General features: G+C 38.5%; 1 protein-coding gene across 2 annotated transcripts in view; it reads left to right on the top strand.

Moving 5' to 3' along the window:
- THSD4 (thrombospondin type 1 domain containing 4) overlaps positions 1-22,364 on the top strand; it is a 334,612-nt gene that overhangs the window by 69,536 nt on the left and 242,712 nt on the right. For both annotated transcript variants that reach the window (XM_075045410.1, XM_075045411.1), the window contains exon 6: positions 10,639-10,741. In XM_075045410.1, coding sequence (XP_074901511.1) covers positions 10,639-10,741 — 103 coding nt within the window. The remainder of the gene's footprint in view (positions 1-10,638; positions 10,742-22,364) is intronic.

Genomic DNA, 22,364 nt, shown 5'->3' with positions numbered 1-22,364 from the left:
ATGTGACAAAGTCAACCCTGTGAAGGTTTAGAGCTTTCAGAACTAGAGTTTTGTCAACAATCCTATGGTAACTCTTGTGTGTTGTGAAAATGATTTAATTACCTGATAACGTATTATTTTACCCCAGGGTCCCCATATAGATCAACAGCTTAGGTATTAGTGATACACTACTCAATGTTATTCTCTTTATTATTCAGCCTTTGGCTTCCTGCCTTAAAAATGCTCCTTGCAGAAGATGAGAAAAAATGGCTTCTCCAAGGACTACTCATTGATACTATTACTGCAGTGTTTGATTTAACATTCACAAAGCAGCTGTGTGATAGCCAGATCTAATCTCTATTGTAAGAAAGGGAGCTGAGATATGGAAGAATGAGGTTTAAAAGAAGTGTTCAATAATGCCCCATGTCGAGTAATTGGGATTGGATTTTTTTGTGTGTGTGTGTGTTCAGTATCATATTTATTATTGCTTGACACTAGTCAAAGCAAAATTAATGCAAATTGGCCAAATAAAGGCCAAAACTGTAATTCTGATTTGGCAGCACATCTGCAAATCAGATTGAGAGGTTTTCAGGCAGACGCCCAAAATGGAAAGTACATAGTTCACAAACTGAGAAAGGATTGGATTAATTGCACCACGGGTGACATTTCCCCCCCCAAAAACTGGTAGAGTAGCAAGTTCCAGAAACTGCTGACCATCTTTCATGTTCCTTATTCTGTGTTTCCATTGTAAACCTACTAGCTTCTACAGTGAATGAGATAGAGATTATATAAATAATTCTTCTAACTAAACATCCCCAGTTCATCCCCAGAGTATGTCCATTCTGCACACTGAATGAGTCATAGATCATATGGAAAAAATAGTATGTAATCATATAGTTGAGAATGGACCTCACAGGCAAAACAAGCCAAATTATATAGTAATTGCATGGACAATCTCTTCTAAGTTGAGGTTAAACATTCTTTTAATGCCCTGTGACTTGCTGTATGTAACTTTATAGTTTTAAAACAAAAACAAAAAAGCCTTCAAAATCAGAATGCCATCATGTGATACATCACTATTCACAGGACTCATCAGACCGCTGCAGTTGAGCCAGTGGTAGAAGGAATTTACCCTCTACTAGTACTACAGGGCAATGAAAATGCTTTGCCATGATATTCATAGGTTTTTCTCACCACAGGTGTTTCTGCCATTCCTCCAAATACAGCCTATCTCTGCTCCTTCCCTTTAGCAGAAGCTGTCCCACCATGTTTTCTTGCTCAGTCACGCTTTCCACTTTCTTAGTACCTTGTCTAGTATTTTCCATCTCTTCTCCCCATCTCTCCTGCCTCCCTCTAATCTCTCCTTCTTCTGCTTAGGTTCCCCAGCTTCCCTGCAGTTTCATCCAGTTTCACTTTCTTCCCACTACCTTCTTCAGCTGACTTGCTCATCCAGTCTAATCTCTTGAATCCCAGTCCCAAGATTTATCCAAGTTTTTCCAAAGTATTCCATGCTTTTTAGGTACAGGCATTTGTATTAGGCTGCTTCCTTGCTTTGTCCATGCTGTCTGCAACAGGCTCGAGGGGTTATTAAGAGCAGAAGAGAGAGAGATGTCTTGTTTTCATTTCCAGTGCCTGCCCCTGATACCTACCTCAGGAGCACGTACCAATAATTGCTGGAAAACCTCTCAGCCTCTTTTAGCCTCAGATGTGGAACATACTTCTTGTACACAGATTGTTCCAGTAGTTTAGCAGCAAAACTTTTAACAAGTTTTGACTGAGTGTGTACAAAGTATGGTTATCAGCATTTTTTTCAAAATCTTGTGGCCTGGCTATATTTGGGTAGATTTCCATATAAAAGGCAGAGGATGCATTCTTGGAAAAAAAAACCCCCAGTTTCCTGGCTGACTTCATTTCACTCATTAAAATAAAATAGGCACTTATATTTTGGAAAAAAAAAAAATTATCAGAATATTTGAAGCATGGGAAAAAAAATGAAACATTTCTCCCCTCTTGTTTTCGTTCAGACTCATTCTTGGATGAAATACTGTAGTCAAAAAAATGAGACTAAGACAGATACCAGGAGTGGAAAGTTTTAGTCTGAACGATTAAAGTTGGACAAACTCATAAGTAAATGGACAGTGCTACCAGCTGTAGCTTATACCAAAGCATGATAAAATATGGTAAATGTATCTGCTGGTTAGTTTAAGGTCCTTTTTTTTTATTTTAAGTAGTATTGCCTAGGTAGAAAGAATATATTGCAGAAACAGTGTAAGAGTCCGTTGTATCAGAAACTAATTTTTGATGGAAACAAAAGAACTCTAAAATACGAATAATGCTGTAATTTCTGTTACACGTGGCTCCTGCAAACTCATAGTCATTTTAAAGCTACGTTTATGGTGCTCTACAACTGTCCACCTTTTGTGGAAAACAAATTGTTCCACATTGTAGGTCTTTTTTTTTTTAACAAAAAAAGAATAAAATGCATTTTCTCAACAGACTTACCAGAATTCACCTTAGATGTAGTAACATCTGTACATTTGTGCCTGTACATTTCTGCCTCATGTAATACTGCATAAACATTTCTGTTGCCTGAGAATAGAGAACCTTCTCTAAGAATATTGTGATTATTGCTGTAATAATTTTTAATTAAAAAGTGGAATATCATGGTAATATAAATCAGAAACTTCCCTAAACTTTCAGTCCTGCTGGAACCATTCAGGTAGTCCTTCCTCCCACACAAAGGCCATTTATTTAAATGGAATGCATGCAATTGAATTTCCATTGAAATTGATTGGGCTTTCATATAGAAAACTGGTAGAGGATTATTCCCACATACTGATGAAGCTGGTAGAATAAACGAATGAAGTAGTGAAACCTACGTGACATAAAGACTGCACCCCAGAAAGAACAGGCTGGTCCAAGAACCGGGTTTTTTAAAAATGAAATAAAGTACTGCTGGAAACCCTAGAGTAGATGTTTTATCACATTGCCATCATTTTCTACAAACTACGAAGACTAGATATATCATCTTAGCTTTAAGTCTGTTGATTTCACTAGAGCTGCATCAAGTATGAGTTTGTCTCAGGGTCTTTCAAAGCTGATATTGATGGTGCCTTTCAAAAAGGGTTTTGGAGTGGGTGATTTTTCTAGTATAAAGAATACTACTACTGTTATATTAAAGCAACGATCCTTAGTACATAAACCTCACATTTTCTGAGGAGGACTGTTAAAACATGCTCCATTTTTCAGATGCATTTGAACAATGTAGACAGATTAGACACTGAATCTGCAGCGAGGCTGAAAGGTTCCATGTTAAGGCATTCTTCAGACTTTGAGCCAGGTTGTGTCAAATGGAAATAACTTCTCATTGATTTCCCATTAAATGAGGCAATACTGTGCAGTTTAAGCACCTTGAGCATTATGTAGTGTTTCTATAAATAGGTATTTGAATGGAGGGATTCTTGTATTTGGTGGAATTTTTGTGCAGCATATTTATATAGAAAAACGATACCACTGCCGAGACTAAGAACAGCCGTTGTACAAAGTAGTTATGATTTCTGTTGCAAATGCCAAGCTTTTGATGCTTGATTGGGATCATGTAAAGAATATCCTATGTGCACTCCAGTCTTGATACTGAAGTACTTCTTCGCTCAGAAAACTGGGCACTAAAAAGACATTTGGGACAGTAAAATAGTAACTACTTTCTGAAAAAATGGCTTTGGAATGAGTTGATAGTCATCTGGTCTTTTGCTGGATCAGAAAAAGACTAGCAACAGTCAACCGGCTAGATCATTGGCAGGTGTGAATTGACATAGCTCTGACTTCCATAGCATACTTGCATATCACTTTACACCAGATGATACTCTGTTCCAGCATGGTCTGTTTTCAGTATTTGTCTTCCATTTTCTAATTGTTAAACTGAGATGTTGTAGAAACCAATTATTGTTTGTCAGATTGTTTTTTCGTTGGTTGGTTGGGGTTTTTTGGAATAACATTTGTAAAATTTTAGCAATAAACAGAAATGGATTATTTCCTTGACACATTTTTGGTACTACTGAGGAACTGTACTGTTAATTTTCCTACTGTAGCTCTTTAGTGAGCCCCTCCTAAGCTTACAGTGCCAAACGTTTCCAGTCATGCACATTAGATCAGTGTAGATGCTTTGTGTGGGATGGATGAATGGCTAACATCTTATTTAAAACCAAAGCTGGACTTAAATCTTTTACAAGTTGTTGAAAATCTTAAATAAAATAAGTTATTTCAATCTAATCAGATGGATCTGTCAGTATGAATTTAAAAAAAGCCACAAACCTGTAAAGTTAAGCAGAAGTACTTCTTTCTTCATCTGTTTGGTTCATCTTTCTTCCCCATTATTAGACATACTGTGTATTCAGCTGTAAAGTGCTATGGAAGGGAAAAAAGGTAAAGCAGTAACAGATGCATTTGCCACGTTATACATTAATGCCTTATTTGTCTGATACATTGCAAAATTAAGAATGATTAGGTTTGGGTAACACTTCAAAGACTTTTCTAGTTAGATTCAGAGGACTTTCTTGGTGCAAAACTGAAATCTTTAATGGCGAAAAGGCTTCCTAAGTTGCAGACTGAGATGGTACAGTTCCCTTACCCATGGCAGTGGGAGCCAGCAGGTACCTTGGGGAAGGCAGGCACTCTGCCATGGACCATATTCCTTGTTCCAAACACAAGCTCCTTGCTAGCTGAGTGGGATTTGGGTAGAAATATAATGATTTTGTATTGTGCACACGTCTAAGGTCTTTTCCATCTATGACAGGCAACCCCTTGAAAGCAGAGAGGGAAAAGAGAAAGGCTGTGACCTTATATTACTTGCTCCCTTACAGTCTGCATCGCTTCGGAATCTCTCTCTGGTTAGTAAAGAAAGTTAGTAGTTTATGATGATGGTCATAACTAAGCTTAATCTCCACTGCAACAGACATGTAGGTGTAAATTCATCGCTTGAGGCAGTGCCGAGATTTCGACAATACAGGTGCTCATTCCTCATAAACTTGTCCAGATACCACTGCATTCACAGATGTTAATTTTCATTCCATGTCAAGCCAGACATTTATAACGTACTGTCTGTGGTCATGGACTGTAACTAGAGCTGGCTAGCACTGTTTTTACTGCAGAGCTGTTCTTCACATGATTTCTAAAATATCGCATTTTAAAGTTTCTTGCATATTTTTGTTTTTCAGAAGCATCAATTCCATTTTAATAAAAAATCTGCCCAATATTTTGTGCCACAGATATCTAGACGCATTTAATATACCTTATTTCTTTTTTTAGTTGGCAGACAGTCATCTTCATGTTCTGTTACCATTTTTAAAAATTAGAGCTATTTGAGGAATAAAAGAGTCTCCAGTAGTTTAAATGGATCTGTTGCTGTCTTTCAGTGTGTGTTCAGCTAGACAATGGTAGTAGGTTGCTTTGATTCTAAGTGACACTGATAGGGACATGCATGGTCCTCGACAATGCAGAGAGAAACAACTTAGCAGAAGAATTAAAATCTGAAGGACCCCAGATTCTGCTTTCAGATGTGGACATGGAACTTCCATAGGTTTCAGGAGGAACAAGGCACCAGCACTTCAGAGCAGAAGTTCACTGTAGACATGGTGGATTGTTGTGTAAAGAATTGGAATTTATATAGTATGCATATTGCAAGGACATGCCACTTTTAAGAGTATGTTCTGAACATGAAAGAAGAATCTTCAGATTACTGTTTCAGAAAGAAGTATTTTAATTATTTTTCTTTGGAGATATGTTTATCCTTTGGAATGTCAAAGGATTGATATGATTAGACAGAACCACTGCAGAAAAGAAAACTAGAGTACAACTAGATTACTTGGACTTAATTTAATGTATAGTATTGCACACATAGAAAATATTAATTATGCCTGAGCCTGGAGAACCCAGAAGGACTATGGGGCCTTGGAAAAAGAGTTTGCCAGTTACTGTAGGTCATAAGAATGAAACAGTGCCAAAAATCTTAGTCAATGTTTTAATTGCCTTTAGAGGTGGTTTCAGGATCAAAATGGCCCATTTATGCATTTGCAGAAGTGCATTATCTCAGTACAGCTTTGCTAATAGCAGGCATGCATCCAGTGTGAGCACACATCTGCTGGCAGACTGATAATTTTCTGGTGTTTAGTCAGCACTTCATTAATTAACCAAAGTGTCAAAGATTTGTTAAAAAACTGTGCTTTTCGAGTGTTTCCCAAAAGCTAAAAAGCGAGTAGAGTGGTTGGTTTGTTTGACAGTCTTAGCTGTACTAGCAGCTCATTTTAAGAAAGCTGTAATGGTACATGACAAAGAGAAGTACTGTGTGTTGCTGTCCCTCAGAATACTTTTGTATCTGCATATCTCAGATGAAATTGAGGCATAAAGAAAGCTACTGCTTCAGAAGTGCAAAGTTTCTATCAACTGCAGACAGTGCATTTCAAGAAATTTGGCCTGAGGTCCCAAAAGACAAAGGGATACTTCTAAAATATTTTGTCTTAAGCGCTGGCTGCCTCATCAATGCAGTGCTGTGCTGCTGCTGTTAATTTCACACTCTGAAAGTACAGGAAGAAAAGTTGGACGAGATGTCGTGCTCATTGAAACAGCCACATCAAAATGCAGCAGTGGAAGCTCTGAAAGCATCTCACCTTGTGTGAAGATGTCCAGCACTTTGAAGGTGCTTAGTTGAATAAAGTCCCGCATGCTTAATTTACAGCATTGGTTTTTCCAAGCAGCGTATTTTAAGTAGGAGAGACATCATCTAAAACCGTACAAAATTATGGATTCTAGGGGCTGTTTCTAATTTCATAGCGCACAACTGAAAGAATAATAATAAAAAAAGTCTCCCAGCGTATAGTTTTCTAGATAATTTACATCTGCCTCTATGCGATGGAATCTGAGATTTATCTTGGTATATATGCAATGTATATTTTTTGCTGATCTGGCCTCCACAGACCTGGTTTAAAAAGGAGATTTTATTTCTTTTTTTACAAACGTCCAAAGAGGTCATCTTGGTTTTGTATCAAAACCTCTATGAAAAACTGTAGATAACTCCCTCAGTAATCACAAAACAAAATAAAGTTTTTGAGGAAAAAATGAAATTCCAGATCTGTCGTTAACAAAACAATGAATCAAAGTCAACATTTTGTTTTCCAGAAAATTGTTTTCAAGTCCCTAACAGACAACGCGATCCTAATGCCCTCATATCACTGAGGGGGAACCAAGGGAGAATCACACAATAAGGTTAAATATTTTAGCAAGTTCATTCCGAAAGCCTCTGGAAGATTTTGGAAAGAGATCCAGGCTGTTTAAATCCTAGTACTCTGGCTTGGCCACAGGAACATTTTTTCATCTGTAAACATGCCAACTTGCCTGCTTTTTAAAGCAAAATTGCTATTTGTTTGGCAGAGGGCCAGGAAGGGTGTAGGGACTCTGTCATGGGCAGACCCTCGGACAGAGTGTGACCTGCTGCAGGATGCAGACCACGTGCTGCAGGGGACGGTGCTATGGGAAAGCCTGGCTTTGTCCTCACTTGTCTTCCAGGATCTCCCAGCCATGTGTGTGAGCTGGGAAGCAAATGATGAACTCTGTAAGGTACAACTGTTAGATGTTGTAAATATGAGCTTTTGGGGGGGTGGTTGTCTTCTCATCACAGACGCCCGTTGCTGTCTTTCAGGAGTTTTATGGTCAAGCTATATGTGTTTGTGACTGTCCCGCGTTCGTAAATCAGCCTGGAGAGGGGGAAAGAAATGTGTCACCACGTTGACAGATATAGTAATTAAAATGTAAAACCAGGTTGTACTCTCAGGGAATAAATAAAAACCGAGTATCTACAGAAACCCCTATGCTAAAGTGTCACTTTTGATTGTACAGGGTCATGCTTTTTCCTTTTAGCGATAACAGTGTATTTTTCTGCCTGAAAGGTGTGCTAAAAAGCCAGAGGGGCCATGAGAAAGTGCCTGGCGCTCTTAGCTCTTCTGAGAAAGGCTCAGGGATTTCATTTTCAGGGGGGCTGAGCACTAGGTGATGTAAAACTGTCATTTCATTCAGCTATGCATTAAAATTTTAGGCGGGGTTAACAAACGCTGTAGGGATGTTAACTAGTATATACGTATAGTATAACTTTTAAGCCTTGGTGATTCATAATCTATAGTAAGTTTGACTAGTTGCACCTTGGAGTTAACTCTTTCATAAAATATTTTTAGAAGACATTTAAAAAGAAAAATGAGTATAATCTGTATAAAGAATAAAGCAAAGAGTTTTTGCAGACCAGGTCACACTCTCAAGTTTTTACTCAAAATTTTATTTTGTAATTAAACTTTGATGAAAGAAATGGAGGAAGGACAACTGAGTTGGGACTTATAAAGTGGCACGGACGTTACTGAGTTAGCTTTTTCTTCGGATTTTGGCTTGATCCATACAGCGTTTGGTGTATTTGCCAGTCCTTTGTTCTGCTTTAAAGCAATGAGGCCTCTGTCCTGTGGACAACTTTCAGTAAGTTTAAAACCAGAAATTGTAGCTATATTAAAATAATCTTAGAAGGGGCGGGTGTCGCTATTTTTTGGCAAGAGCAATGAGTATTTTGATCTTTTTATTCATACATTGTCTGTAGTTGGTATGACCGGGGTGTACAGGAAATGGTTTATGAGCCAGAAATACTGGTACACAAGAGCACGAGCTCAAGGCTCAGAAAAGGAAAAACAAGAAACAACAAAACTTCACAATAGACTGTCAGAAAATGTGTGCCAGAAAAAAAGGGAAACCGTTCCAAAAAGAAACCCTTCAGGCTGGGTTCTTTGCTGGTGCAAACCGATGTTGTTATGCTGTAATTTAATGTAGTGACCTTAATTTATTCCAGCTCAGGTTCTGTCCCTTCACTTTTAGAATATGTGCTATAATTGGTTTCCATTAAAAATGTAAGCTTCCTAGTGTTGGTTGGTGGTTGTGACTGAATTACCCTTGATGCATTGCTGTGTCACAGATGTAAGGATGCGTGTTTCAGTTGTGGGAATATAGCATTGCTTTCTGCATTTGGCACTAGCAGAGACTTTTGGTCCCACCCTTCTAATGTAGTTTGGTGGCTCATGGTCCTATTTTCAGGGAAGCTTTTCTGTTTTGTTTTTTTTTTTTAGACAGTTTGTTGAGGAAAACAATATTTGCATGTACTTGGAGATCTCAGAATGGTGGGCAAACAAAGCACAGAGTGCTGTTTGGCCAGAAACAGTGTTTATTCTAGAAGACTTGTTACTGTGATTCTAATGGAAGATAAAGTAGTCCGTGAACCTTCCCCCAGGCATGTCTTTGGTACAGTTTATAGCCCACTTGAAAAGTCTTGACTTTGACGTCTCACTGATCCAGTTAACAAACATCTTCATATATAGATGGTGGATACAAAGCAAGAACTCTTCCGGGACCTCTGGTGTGCTGACTTTCACTGCAAAGATGACTAATCTTTCCCCCTATACAAATATAAGACAATTGATTTACAGTTGCAATAAGAGCTCTTCTTACTGAATCTCTTGCTGTTCCTTCAAAAACACAGTTATTTAGCCATGCTGCTTTCATATAATACTGTCTCTAGTTTTCCCTTGAAATCTGTCTCCTACAGAAAAAATATTCTTCTGTTCTAGTCCAGTTCTTCATGTGGTTTCTACTGTTCTTGAATAGTGTTTTTAATAGCCATTTTGATCGTCTAAAGGGAACCTGAAAAAATGCACCCGTGACCGAAGAGTGCCTATTTTCTACTAGCATAGAAATTGTTTTAGTTACCCCCCCGCCTTTTCTAGAAATCTTTCTCCCCTTTGTGTGTGCCCACACACAGAGTAGTCTTTTGCTGTAACTGCTGTAGTGTGAGGATACAGGCAGAGAAAGTAATTAAGTATTTAACTTGTGTTTACTTTTGGAATCTGCTTCACAGCTAAACCAGGCTTGTCTGCCAAAGGCTTGCATTGCAGGTTACCTAATAAAAGATGTTACTTCTATCTGTAAAACTAGCCCTGCCTCAGTATGTGTGTATGTCCATGCATGCACCTGTATAAAAGAAGCTCTTCCCTCTATTTAGCTTCAAGAACTCTGGAGCTAGCATTTGAAGGCACAAGTTAAAATACAAAGTAATGCAATGACTGTAATAGCAGCATGTAGAAATAAAAAAGAAAAAGCGATAGTAAAGTATTGAAGCATGGGATGAAAATAAGAAGTTGGCGTGGCCAGCTTTTAATAAGTTATGGAAGCATGTATGTTAAGGGTTTCAACTCTGTTGGATCTGAGCCCAGAAAATTAATAATGAAAAATATGAAGCTATTGTGGAAAGGAAATGATTTGGATCTAATTTATTGAATTTATATTGAAGTGTCATCTTTTTGCTGAGGAAAATGACAGCCCAATAAAAAATTTGCCTTTTTTGTAGAACTGTTGCTCCATGAACTCCACAAATTTATTTTTTTCTACAGGCACTTTTGATACTGTTACTTAAAAGCACACTATTTGTTACCTGTTTTTGAGAAAAGGAGTCGCCTGATGTTAATATTGTTCATCTGGATTAGAATTTGGCGATGCCTTCATTAACTTTCTCAAGTGAATTAATAAGAAAGCAATAACAACATTGCTGTTGATTATAATGTGACTGTTTTTTTTTTATTTAAACAGATGTGTCCTGAAAGCAGCAGAAATATTAGAGAGGTACAATGTGCATCATACAATAACAAGCCATTTATGGGTCGATTTTATGAATGGGAACCTTTTGCAGAAGGTAAGGGAAGACAGCTTGGTTTTGCATTATTCTAGAGACTGTGTTTTGGAAAGGGAAATGTGACTTTTACCCAGTGGAAGCCATCAGGCTTCGACTGTTTGAGTCTTGTTCATTTTGCTCTGTTTATCTGCTGCATTTATTCATGGTCAGCAAGTAGATAATCTCACACTGATATTTCTTATATTTTACCAGAACGAAAGCATTTAAGTCCTACTTTGACTGGTATACCATTGGCTCTGTATAGTGTTGCAACAATACTTCAGCTATTACACTGTTAACTGTCTTCTTTTTGTATGTATTTACTTTTGATGACAAAGGCTCAGTATGGCTCCATTTCAGTAAATGGGGTTAATGTTTTTTTTTATGCCAGCTTAGCATGTGACTCATGGTCCTTATGCATTCATTTCAGGACTCTCTGGCCGGCTAATATGTATTTTCTAATGGTATGTTTGACAGTTGGGCTGCTGACTGTGGGAGGGTTACCTGTGCTATGGACTTCCCCAGCTGCATGTTGAACTGATTGTCCTGGAACACAAAGCAGCAGCAGCTCTAGTAGTGGTCTGCCACCCCTCTAGAGTCCTAACCCTTGGAGGATAAAATCTCAGTCAGTTGGGGGTTTTAACCTTTCTCCAGAAACATGTTTTGTGAAATAGTTATTTATTTTGTTTGTCTTTCTGTAAACAAGAGCTGGGCCCACCTCAGTTGAGATTTGTGATTATTTATGAGGCAAATATGCTTCAAATATGTCTCTGGATTCAGAGGGATTTAGTTCACGTCTTGTTTTTCAAATTAACATTTTTTAAAAGTTGTTTTCCACAAAACTTCAAAGACCAAAGAGGATTTATGCATAGAGAAATACGTATGCATACTGTGGACTAGCTATCTTTATTATTCTGAGGCCATTCTGTCACTTGGCGTGCATCACTAGTAGGAGAGTACAATGATTTTGTTGCCCACAGACTGCTTTACCAACAGACTGTGTGCTTTGTACCACCTGTTCTATGCAATGCCTCACCTCCAAATGGAGGCACAGTCTCACCTTAAAATTTTAAAACACAGGATATAGGCCTATCTACTTATCCTTTCTAGTTTTGAGAAGAACAAAGTAGAAGGAAGAGAATTTACCTGTATTTTTTAAGTGTCTCTTGAATACGGCTTTTATTGCCTTCTGTGTAAGTAGCTACATATAATACAATGCCACACAGTTAAATAGAAGTAATACATTATGCCATGGCTTTTAATGTCTTACAGTCAGTGTTTGCAGGGGTTTCTCTTTGCCAGAAGACTTCATTACAAATAAAGGCTTCAGTGTACTATGATTTATCTTTATGGCAATACCGTGCCCCTGTATGTCCTAAAATTGATGTAGTGGCAAGATTGTGCACATCTTCAGTGTCAGCGATCTGCCCTGGTGCAATTAGTGCTCTGTGTATGTTTTACTTCAGTCTTTAAATCATCTTGCTAAGTTGCTTTCCCAGCTCCAAAACGGAGGCAAAACAAGAGATTTGGAAAAGGAATGGGAAAGTTTCTTTCATGATGGAGGGATTCCTCCTGGTTCTCATGTTTTTGTTCCTCCTCCCTTCACCCTAATGGTTTTAGAAAGAGAAAAGGGTGATAGGTACTAGTGATTTTTTGCCATTAATAAACTGAGGTAATGTCTATCCTGTAGTATAGAGCCTCATACTAAGTTTTGAAGCGAAAGAAGTGAAGCATCTGTGTAGGGCTGCAGCTGGGTGTGTTGGCTGCAAGACAGCACGTGCGGCTGTCACTGTAGTGCTCTGGGGGACTGAGGGAACCCCTTGCTGGACTGCATTGTGTAAATAGCTCTCTGAGCCAGCCCTCGGGGTTCTGTGCCTTGCCTCATTGCATGAAGGCAAAATGCTGTTTGGTAACAATAAAGACCCTTCCAAAGATGTGCTGAAGGAGGTATTAGAAGTCATTGTTTATTTTTCAGGGGACTCAAGGAGTGTTGCAAGTGTGTGAAGTTCCTTTTTCCTATACCCAGAAATGGACATTTCTGTGGGTACTTAGCATGCACTCCCTGTAGTTTCTTTACATGAGCAGCTTTGATCCACAATTGATGTTACCTATTTTTATAGCTCAACATGAGTCAGTGCAGATTCAGGTTGGCTCATATCTAACTCCCAATTGATCTAATAAAGTTTCTCTCTAATGTAGTCATGCCTCAGTCCTGGTTTTATCTGTTGTGGGTATAGTGAAGACTTGCAGAGCTATACATCTTTATCTCAAATTATGAACATTTAGTATATACTATGCTTTTAATTAAAGTCTTGTTCGTCATTGTGAAGTTGCCCAAAAGGAATTTTCAGAGCTGTGCAACTTTGGCACTTTGTACCATGCATTTAGGCAGAAAAAAAGAGCTTGGTACCCCAGCAAGTGTGTGGCTTAAAGCATAGTCTGTGGACAGTATGACTTCTCCTACAACATGGCCCCAAAGCCTTATGATGTATTAGCTCTGACGCATTCCTTTTCAAACTGCTATTGACAAGACACAGCCAATGCTGAGACAGCTCAGCCCACCTCCATCTCCTTGCTTCCTACACAGCAGCTTTGACTCACTCTGCCCTGTGCCAGGAAAGATGACTCAGGAGATCTAAAACATGCCACAATAATTTCTTTTTCCCTCCCCTGCATAGCACAGCTTGTTTCTAATGTTTATGTTGGATCAATAAGGGCAGCAAAACCATAATTTACAGCCCTGTCTTGATGGTGAGTTAAGTGTAATTATTATTATTTTTTAAAAATACACATATTTTTATTTCTCCCATGTTCAGATTGGTGCAGCTGCATTTCTAACCCCTGTTGTATCTGCTACTGCTCCAACACAAACTTTTGTCTTTATTAAAAAAGCCATATTAAAGGGACTATAAACCCTATGAATTTAGAGTGTTTAATGAAAAAACCCTAGTTCGTGTTGTAGAACCAATAGCATATAATGACTTTAAGGGCAGGATCTGAGAGGAAAGATCCAGTTGTGGCAGAGAGAAAACATCACAGTGACATGACCATAAAACTTGCAAGGAAGTTTAAATATACAGAAGCAATAAATGTTTTAATCATTCTGATAATTGAACTCTTTAATTTGAACTCCTTATTTCAGCTAACTTCTATTTTTAATTGTGATGAAAAATTAATTACCTGAAGTGTTTGATATTTTGGTGGCTGCATGAAGAGAATCTATTGAAAGGAGAAAACCTATTGCTCCATTGTAAAGGATAACTTGGTGGGAATCTGACCACAGGAGTCTCTCTTAGTGTAGAATAACTGCATTTTTTGAGAGGAGGGAGACAACTGCAGACATTTCGTCAGAAATCCTGCATAAGGTTAAAGAAGAAATAAAGTCCTCTCCAGGAAAATCTGTCTGATGCTTCCTGTTCAGGAGGATACCTGTGTAGTCTTACACATCCAAAATACGTTGTCAAATCAACAACTGCAGAAAATCTTGGTCAGCTGCAGACCCTCTTGCTTTGACTTCTGTTTGATAATGACAGCCAGGCTTTTGTAATAGACAGTGTTTTATACTGCAGTCCTAGCCATGGGTTTCTGTTACAGCAGTTAGAATTACACCTGTGCCGGGCAGGCAGGTGTAGGAGCGGTCCCTGTGCAAAGAGCGCACTGTGGCTTTGCACTGCGCGCTCCGCTCTCTTTAGATGCGGAGTCCTGCAGGGACGTTCTGCTTTCCTGGCCTGTGGTGCTCTTTGGCAACCAGGTAATGAGGAAGGGGAGCTGCCGGCAGGACTGCCTCTGCCTGCGTCGCCACTGGAAGAGGACTTCGGAGTCTAGGAGGAGCTGTGATTGTACCTCTGGTATGTGAAACTTGAAATAGCTAACAATGTATTCCTTGGAGACTTGGCTTTTTTTCTTCCTTTTAAATGTAGCAATGTACAAGCAGAAAAATACCGCAAAGTTTGAGCACTTTCTCCTGAGAGACAATTTCACTTTCTTAAAAAAAGAGGGTTTTGCAAATCAGAGCCCAGTGCACTGAAAATCAGACATGGTTTGGCCCTAAAAGATATCGAGGCTTTGCCCCCTTCCCTCGTAGTAAAAGAAATGCAAAATTTTCACAGAAATTATTCTGTTTCCTTTTTTGAATTTTTTTCATTTTGTTACTTTCGAGCAAAATTTTAATGGGAAGTTTTCTAAAACGCAGACTTGACCAAGCATTTCCTCCACATGATATTTTTGTTTGCTTTTTGTCGAAGACCAGCTCTAGTTTCACAGTTTCCCCTTTCAGGTGAATGCGCTTGTTTGCAGGCCAGCACGCTTATTTACCTGTGTCGCACTGACAGCGGGAATTCTTGCTGTTTCAAATGTATGTATTATTTTACACATGCAGCTGTAACTTGTATTAGAGCTCACTGGACGCTGGCTAACAAAGGCAGTAACAGGAATGAGGACGTGGCTAAAGGATCATCATAGTGGTGGCTGTAGAGATGATTTAGTTCCACTTGGTAGAGTCAAGATGTCTTTGGCTTAAAATACCGCATCAGCCAGCTGAGTTTCTAGGAACGGAGCCACGCTCAGATCTTGAAAGCCGTTTAAATAGTTTGTTGCTGGCAGACGGTCTCTGGAACCCGAAGGCCTGCGCGGAGGGGCCTCTGGAACCTGCTGTCAGCGGGCGGGCTGGCCTGGGGGGCAGCGCCTTTCACCGGCCGCGGCCTGCAGAGTCAGCCGGCTCTGGCAGCCAGAGGGGTCTCTGGAAGGCCCGGCAGAGTTCATTCCGTTCCCTCAGATTGCCAGGTCTGGCTTCCTCCTAACAACTTCTCTGCGTTTTTGTGTTTGATTGCCGAGAGACAAAAGCTGTACGGAGCCTGTACGCTGCATCGCTCTTCGGAGCAGGGTTCGAGTCAGGCTGAGTTTCGACTGGGATAAAAATTCCTGTAGCTGAAAGCAGCAGAAGCGTATACGAAATGGCACTAATGCCACTGCTGCATTTTCTGTGGTGGGAAAAATAGGTCCCTGGTCTCCCCCAATACCATTGTTGCCAAACCCACCTGAGTGATTCAAAATCAGCTGGAGTGAAAGAGGCCGACGTGGGCCGGGTGTCAGCACCCAGCCTTGTGGCGGGACGTTTGGGCGATTTCAGCTGGCGTCTGTTTACTTGAAATGTATCAGAATCCAAACTTTCAATGGATGGAAGGGTATTTTCATGCTGGATTTCATGGTACTCTTTCTCTAAAATGACTTTCACGTCAGCGCTCCATCCTGAAGCCTGTGCTGTGTTCAGAGGAGAGCTCAATGTAGAGGTAGATCTGTGCGTGCTGTGAAATCCTTTATGAGTTTACTTTTGTTTCAAAATACCTTCTAGTAACCTGACTTCTAGCTACAGTTGTCTCCCAGCTACAGCTGTGAAAAAGATAAGCTGTGTAGAAAATGAAATGTTTAATTTCCACAGGTGTCTAGCAAATACTGCAACTTCAGTACTTTGTGTCAAATAAGAGGCAATTATGATTTAGACTGAATTAATTTTTGGTATTAGGACAGAGACTGAAGATTAATGCAGGGCTGCTACACTTATTTATTCGTGGTTTTTGTTGCTGGATTTGTAACAACAGATTTCACTCATTTTGAATGACAAAATAGCTTCTCGTGACAGACCAAAATGTAGTGGCCCAACTTAAGATGTTAAGTTGCTAAGAAACTTCTCCAGTCTGCTGGTAATTGGTGACACTGAAGACTCTGAATGAGCTCCAATTAATATGATTTAAGTAATTATAAAATGGAAGAAAAGCCTAATTGATCTTTTAAAAATCTTGGTCAGGTACTGAGAGGTGCAAGTAGCATTAAGCACTTCTGGAATGGAGTACCCAGAAGTCAGAGAGTTGTTATAGGGAGTATGTTAACAGGACAAAGCAGACAGTGCCTACAGATCCTCAACAACCAGCTGTAAGCACAGAGTAGTTTTGCTGATGTTTCAGAGTTTGAGAGGTTTTGGCTCATTTGCTTGGGCTATATAGGCTTGTGAGGAAACATTTATTCAGTTCTAAAGTCTCATTAGTAAGGTGTTTTGTAGAGGATTTTCCATTCAGTTGATCAGCAGAAATCATCCACCAGAACTAGTGAACCTCCTGGGATCCTCCTGGGAACTAGCAGTCCCTTCCTAGTAGTGTTTGTAAGTCTGCTAAATGAATATCAAAATTCTGACAAGTAACACTTGTCTTGTCAGATTTCTAGATGTTGCTTCTAAGTTTTCTGTCACTACATTTGACTGTTTGTATATAGCTACCAAATACGCACAAATAATTTTACAACAAGTGTTGGGGCCAGGTATAAATGTGGCCTTCTGTGTGTTGTGTAATGTTGCAAATCATTGAATATTCTGGGCCAACCCTGAATATATTATACTTGTTTTCAGTGGTTTAGTGTGTTGTTTATTCTTCTCCTAGAATTGTGAGATACATGTATAAACAAATTATAGATATACATTGTTTATATGCATGTTATTAGTGCAAGCATTCATTCAGTGTCCAGTGTTGGATTTCATTATATCTTAATGTAAAACATTCCTAGAAGCATTGTAAAGTTTGAAATATACAGAGAAACATAATATTTGTGTCACCTTTTTTGGTTAACTGGAAGTGGAACTTTAGTTTAGAGTAATTAGAGAATTTGTCCTTGCATAAGATTAGTAAGGTAGGCCCTGGTGTATGTTTTCTGAATGCCTGTGATTTCTTGGCTAGAGGAGTGGAGTTCTTGAGAAGCAAAGGTAACGTAGTCCCAGTTTATGAACTCTTGGCCTTTCCTGATTTGTAACTGCCAGTTCCTTGTGGCTCAGAATATGCTGTGCTTAGTTTTGCGTGCGATACTTTGACAACCTAATTTTTTCCCCCAAAGGACAAGAAGTCTTACTGTTTTATTTATACTTTCTCTAGTAAGTTACTTCTAGTTAGTGAACATAGAGATGTTTGAGTATATACACAGTATTTGAAGAAATGATCCAGCTGTGCTGCAATTCATCCAGCTGCACGGTATTATATTCAATGAGGCAGCTGTTTGAAGTCTTCATTTCTCATTGCAATAGACCATACTTCTCTGCTTTTTTTTTTCCTCCACCTGTTAGAAATCTTCTGGATTGCTTTTATTCCATTTTGTGGCTAGTTGTTCTTAAAGCTTGTACTTTAATTGCATGCACTGTATTTTCTATGACAATTTGTTTGGGTTTTTTTGTTATTCCTGTTTTATGTGTAATGCTGTAGCCAGACAGATTCATCAAGGAGGCAACAGCCAGAGTTTTGCAAGGTTTGAAATGTAATGAGTAGATGGTGTTAGCATTTGTTGATTAGCTACAACTCAAATAGCGCACACTTCTCTAGTGGTAGGTAATAACAGAATATAGTTAATAACAGAATTGGCATTCTTACATTTCATCACAAAACCTCAAAACGATTATGACCACCTGTTTTTTAACTTGTTTGTAGTATGTGCGTAGAAAAAACCCGACCTGTCTAGGAGTTGGTCTCAGTTCCTTCTTGTAACCCAAAAGTTTATCAATTAAAATAAATGTTAAACAACTAGCTGATATAATTCCTTTCTACATGCTGTTCACATGTACATTTCACATGCACTTTTCTTCAGGGTTATGATCTAGCATAATTTGAGGTTTAGGAAATAAATTTGGAAAAATCTAGTGAAAGCTTTGTCCTGTTTTGTATTTTATGAGAACTGATGGCTTCAGGTCTTCAACTATTACGGAGAACTGATGGCTTCAGGTCTTCAAATACTGCGTGAGTTGATACATGAAACGTACTGCAATTTGCTTTGCTTTGCCTTTTCTGTTATCTGTTGGGCTACTTTTAAGTTGGATCAGTCTTAATCTTTAGCTGTTTCGGTAACAGTTACTTAGCAAATGAGCAACATTAAACTGAACAGCAAGCCAGTAGCAGATCAGTGTAAGATAAGTCATCCTGAAGCGTGTATCTGAAAATTTTCACAGGAGCTTAAGCACTATAGGCATACAATTCCTCTTGAATTCTGACAGAATATAAGCTCTGATTTCCTTTAGACTCATTGGAAATCCTATCTGAGGCAGTGAAGTATCCATTTTTCACACAATATTGAAAATTCTGTTTCATTTTTAACTGAAATATCTTTGAAATGTTGCTCACTTATGAGACTAGACTTTATCCAAATGCAGCAGAACAAGAAGTTCATTTGTACTATCTCCATTTTTAATTCTTTATTCCTGATTTGTGAATGGATCACAAGAGAAAGCAGATGGAGGTTTGCAAAGCTTTAAAAGTATGGCTGTACTACGGTATCTGAGGCATTTCTTTGAGTTCATCAATAAATCTGCTTCCTGAACATCTGTTGTGTTGAGCTTGACCTGGAAATTGTAAATATCCTGTGTATTACTGAAATATGTAACTACTTCTATAGAAAGCTTTAATAAAAAAATACACTTAGATACTTAGATATATGGAAACTTAATGCTTCCACATGGCAACTTAACTTTTATAGTTATTCTTCCTATATAATTTTATTAATATACATGTTTTGATTTGCATTTGTAAGAAGCTTAGTGATATCAGAGCCTGGCTTTTACCTGGGATTCTGTGGTTTGTTACAATTCAAATAGTAATGCATACATATTTTTAACTGTAGTATTTTCGGCAGGAACCATACGCTGATGTATGAAATCAAACCATTTCCCTGTAATAGGTCACATGTACCGCATGTTGTAATGTTTCTAGTTCATTGTGCATACCTCAATTTCCCTGCTTTTCTACTTGCTATTTGGAGGGGAAAATGGGTTAAGAGGGATGAGAGCAAGAACATTTGGGTGTTTATAGATGGACATCTGGATGAGCCTCAAGAATTGGAAAAGGGTTGTTAGTGCCTTTAGGAAAATCAGAAATGACATCCATTGAATGTTATCATTCAGCAGTAAACTCAGTACACTCCAAAGCGGACTTGAACATAAACCATGTAAGCAGAATGTATTTTTAAGAAGACAGGAAAGTGAGAGAAAGGAGACGAGCTGACAAGCTATGTCTGTCCTAATCTTACAGGGTTTAGATAAATTTAGCCTAGCTTTGCTGTAGAAGAGATGTTGTCTTCTGTATCCAGCTGACCAATATTTACTGCTTTATTTTAGAGTATCTGACCTGACTAGTTGCATTAATTGCGAGTTGGGTAAAGATCTCGGGAAGAATTATGCCCTTATTTCAAAGCACATTTCTTGGTTGCTTTGGTGGGAGCAGAAAGGCAAGGACGGATATTGTGGCTTTCAGATTAAGAAACAAAATTGTGTCCAGATTGTGTGGTAATGAAGATTGTTAGGCTAGAATAGAATATAGAAGGAAGGTTTGATTTTTGTAAAGCACATGTGGAAATGAGTGGTATAGATCCTTTTAAGCTTACTTTGATAAAATTTGGCTTGACTCCCTCTACTTGCTACCAACAGCAAGACCTCCATGGGTTCAGATCAGTATTCATGTGCACAATATCAACAAATTGCCTGATACTGTGCAAGCGTCGCTGAGAAATGCCATGCAAATGGATACATTCATGATTTGAACTGAAAAAAAAAACCCCAAAACCCCAACAATTTTTTTCCACTGTAATATTCTCTAGTTTTATTTGTTCTTCTGAAAATGAATAAACAAAATCTTGGTTGAATTTCTATAGTAGATTTTTACCTGTTAGTGGCCCTTGGACAAGATGCAGACACCCAACATTCAGAAATGAATTTTTTTAAAAAAACACCACTACCCTATAAAAATTAATCAGTGGAATACTTTGATCCACAAAACCCAACCTCCTGGTATAAAGTACTTAGTAGCTTTCTCAGTGTCTGACTTAGCTGTCAAGCAAAGTCTTTAATAAGCAGGACTACATGAACTAACAATATATGACCTCACGTAATCTTTAACAGTCCTTATATTTATATTCCTTAGATAGCTTCATTGTCTCCAGTGGCTGTGCAGAGCAGTCTGAAACTTGCTGCAAGTGGACAACTGAGGATTTGGATCCCTTTGATTTGGGGAGCAGTCTGGGTTGTATAAGTGTGGACATGGGAATACCTTAGAAGTAGAGTCCTACTAGGAATCAGAGGGTGTGGTTATGGAAGCAATCATCCAGGAGTGAAAATTAGCATAGAGCAAGGTTGCTTTAAGTTAACATACCCTAGGAATTTAACCAGCCTCGGGCAATTTCAGTGGTTGGTCTTCATCTTCTCTGTGTCCTCTGTTTTGGATCTTATGCCAAGCACAACTTTGTCAGAGCCAAAACCTCTGCCATGTATGAATTAGGAAATAAAGATAATGCGAATTCCTCTTTCTCGTCAGTTCTAGCAAGGGTTGTGTGGCAACCTTACCCAGTGGTAGAATGATAATATTTTTGAATCTCCATTTCATTTTGTAGCATCAGGTCCTTTTGTATGTTTGGTTTGTCAAGATAAGGGAGAGAACAGGGTGACAAGTTAGGTATCTCGACTGTCTTATCAAAAGGGAGCTTTTCTTACACTTTTTGGTGCTTTGTGTAGAATAAGTGCTTTGGGATGCGTTAGTCCTTTTTGAGATGATACTGTAATTTTTTTTACTCCTGTTGTCCATGGGGGAAGTCTTCTGTTAAGCTTCAGAGCCAAAATATCACTCCAAAAATTTGCCTTTGCTGTTGGATCAAAATCTTTCACTTCCTTTGGCTTCTTTATAGTAAAACACCAATGTAAAGAGGGCATCCTATCCTTATTCTGACACCTCTTTTGGGATGTGAAAAATGAATTAGTCTGAATTCTCCTAAATCTTTTCCTTTCGGTGGTAGATTCCTTTTGTAGCAGACAGACTTGGATGCTCTGAACAGATGTATTTTACACCTTCACAAGGAAACTATTTTTTTATTATGATTGTAGTCCTAGGAGTCTTTGTCACGCAGATCTGCACAACCATTTCTTGTAGTACAATGCACTAAAATGGGGGAAAACCTAGGTTTCATAGTGTTTTGTAGGTGTGCACTTCTTGCACAAACCCCAGTGATCCTGCCATGTGTCCCAGATCCATGGAATAGTCTGGAGGATAAAATAGAGGTGGAAGATTGGGACTGTGTAATCATTTTAACATGTTATACACTAACTTTGGGGAATATTGAATAAGCAGGGCAACAATAAGCAAAGGACTGTCAACAGGTGTTCTATCTTTGTTGTTAAATGTATGAAATATTTATTCAACGCATTTCTTGTACAATTTTCAATTTTTAAAATCAAGAACTCTTGATTTTAAACACTTTCTTCTGTGCAGTGTAGGTTGGTTAACATAGAAGGCAAAATTGAAAAATGCCTGGTGAATATTCTTTTCATGTTTAAAAAGAAATGAACAACTGAGACATAGGGAGAAAATGCAGAAAGCGAGTTTGGTAAGTGAAGTAGAAAAGAGGCTCCCTGCTAAAAAATACTTATCAAGCCATCTTAGATTTTTAAAATTATTATCTTTGCCTCAGTTTATGTGAGGCACACAGTTTATGTGTGTTGTTGATTCAATTATGCATTTCAAAAGGTTTTGAACAGTTTCATAATATCTTCTATGTGTTTGGTTTCAAAAAAGCTTTCACATTTATCTACTGGGATCAACAGTGATTGTCCTAATGTGGTATTGAGTATGTAGAAGGC

The sequence above is a fragment of the Buteo buteo genome, chromosome 13, assembly GCF_964188355.1.
Source record: "Buteo buteo chromosome 13, bButBut1.hap1.1, whole genome shotgun sequence".
In the NCBI taxonomy this organism is placed as follows: domain Eukaryota; kingdom Metazoa; phylum Chordata; class Aves; order Accipitriformes; family Accipitridae; genus Buteo; species Buteo buteo.
The sequence above is the reverse complement of the archived record's forward strand: the minus strand, read 5'-3'. Positions and strand labels throughout refer to the sequence as shown.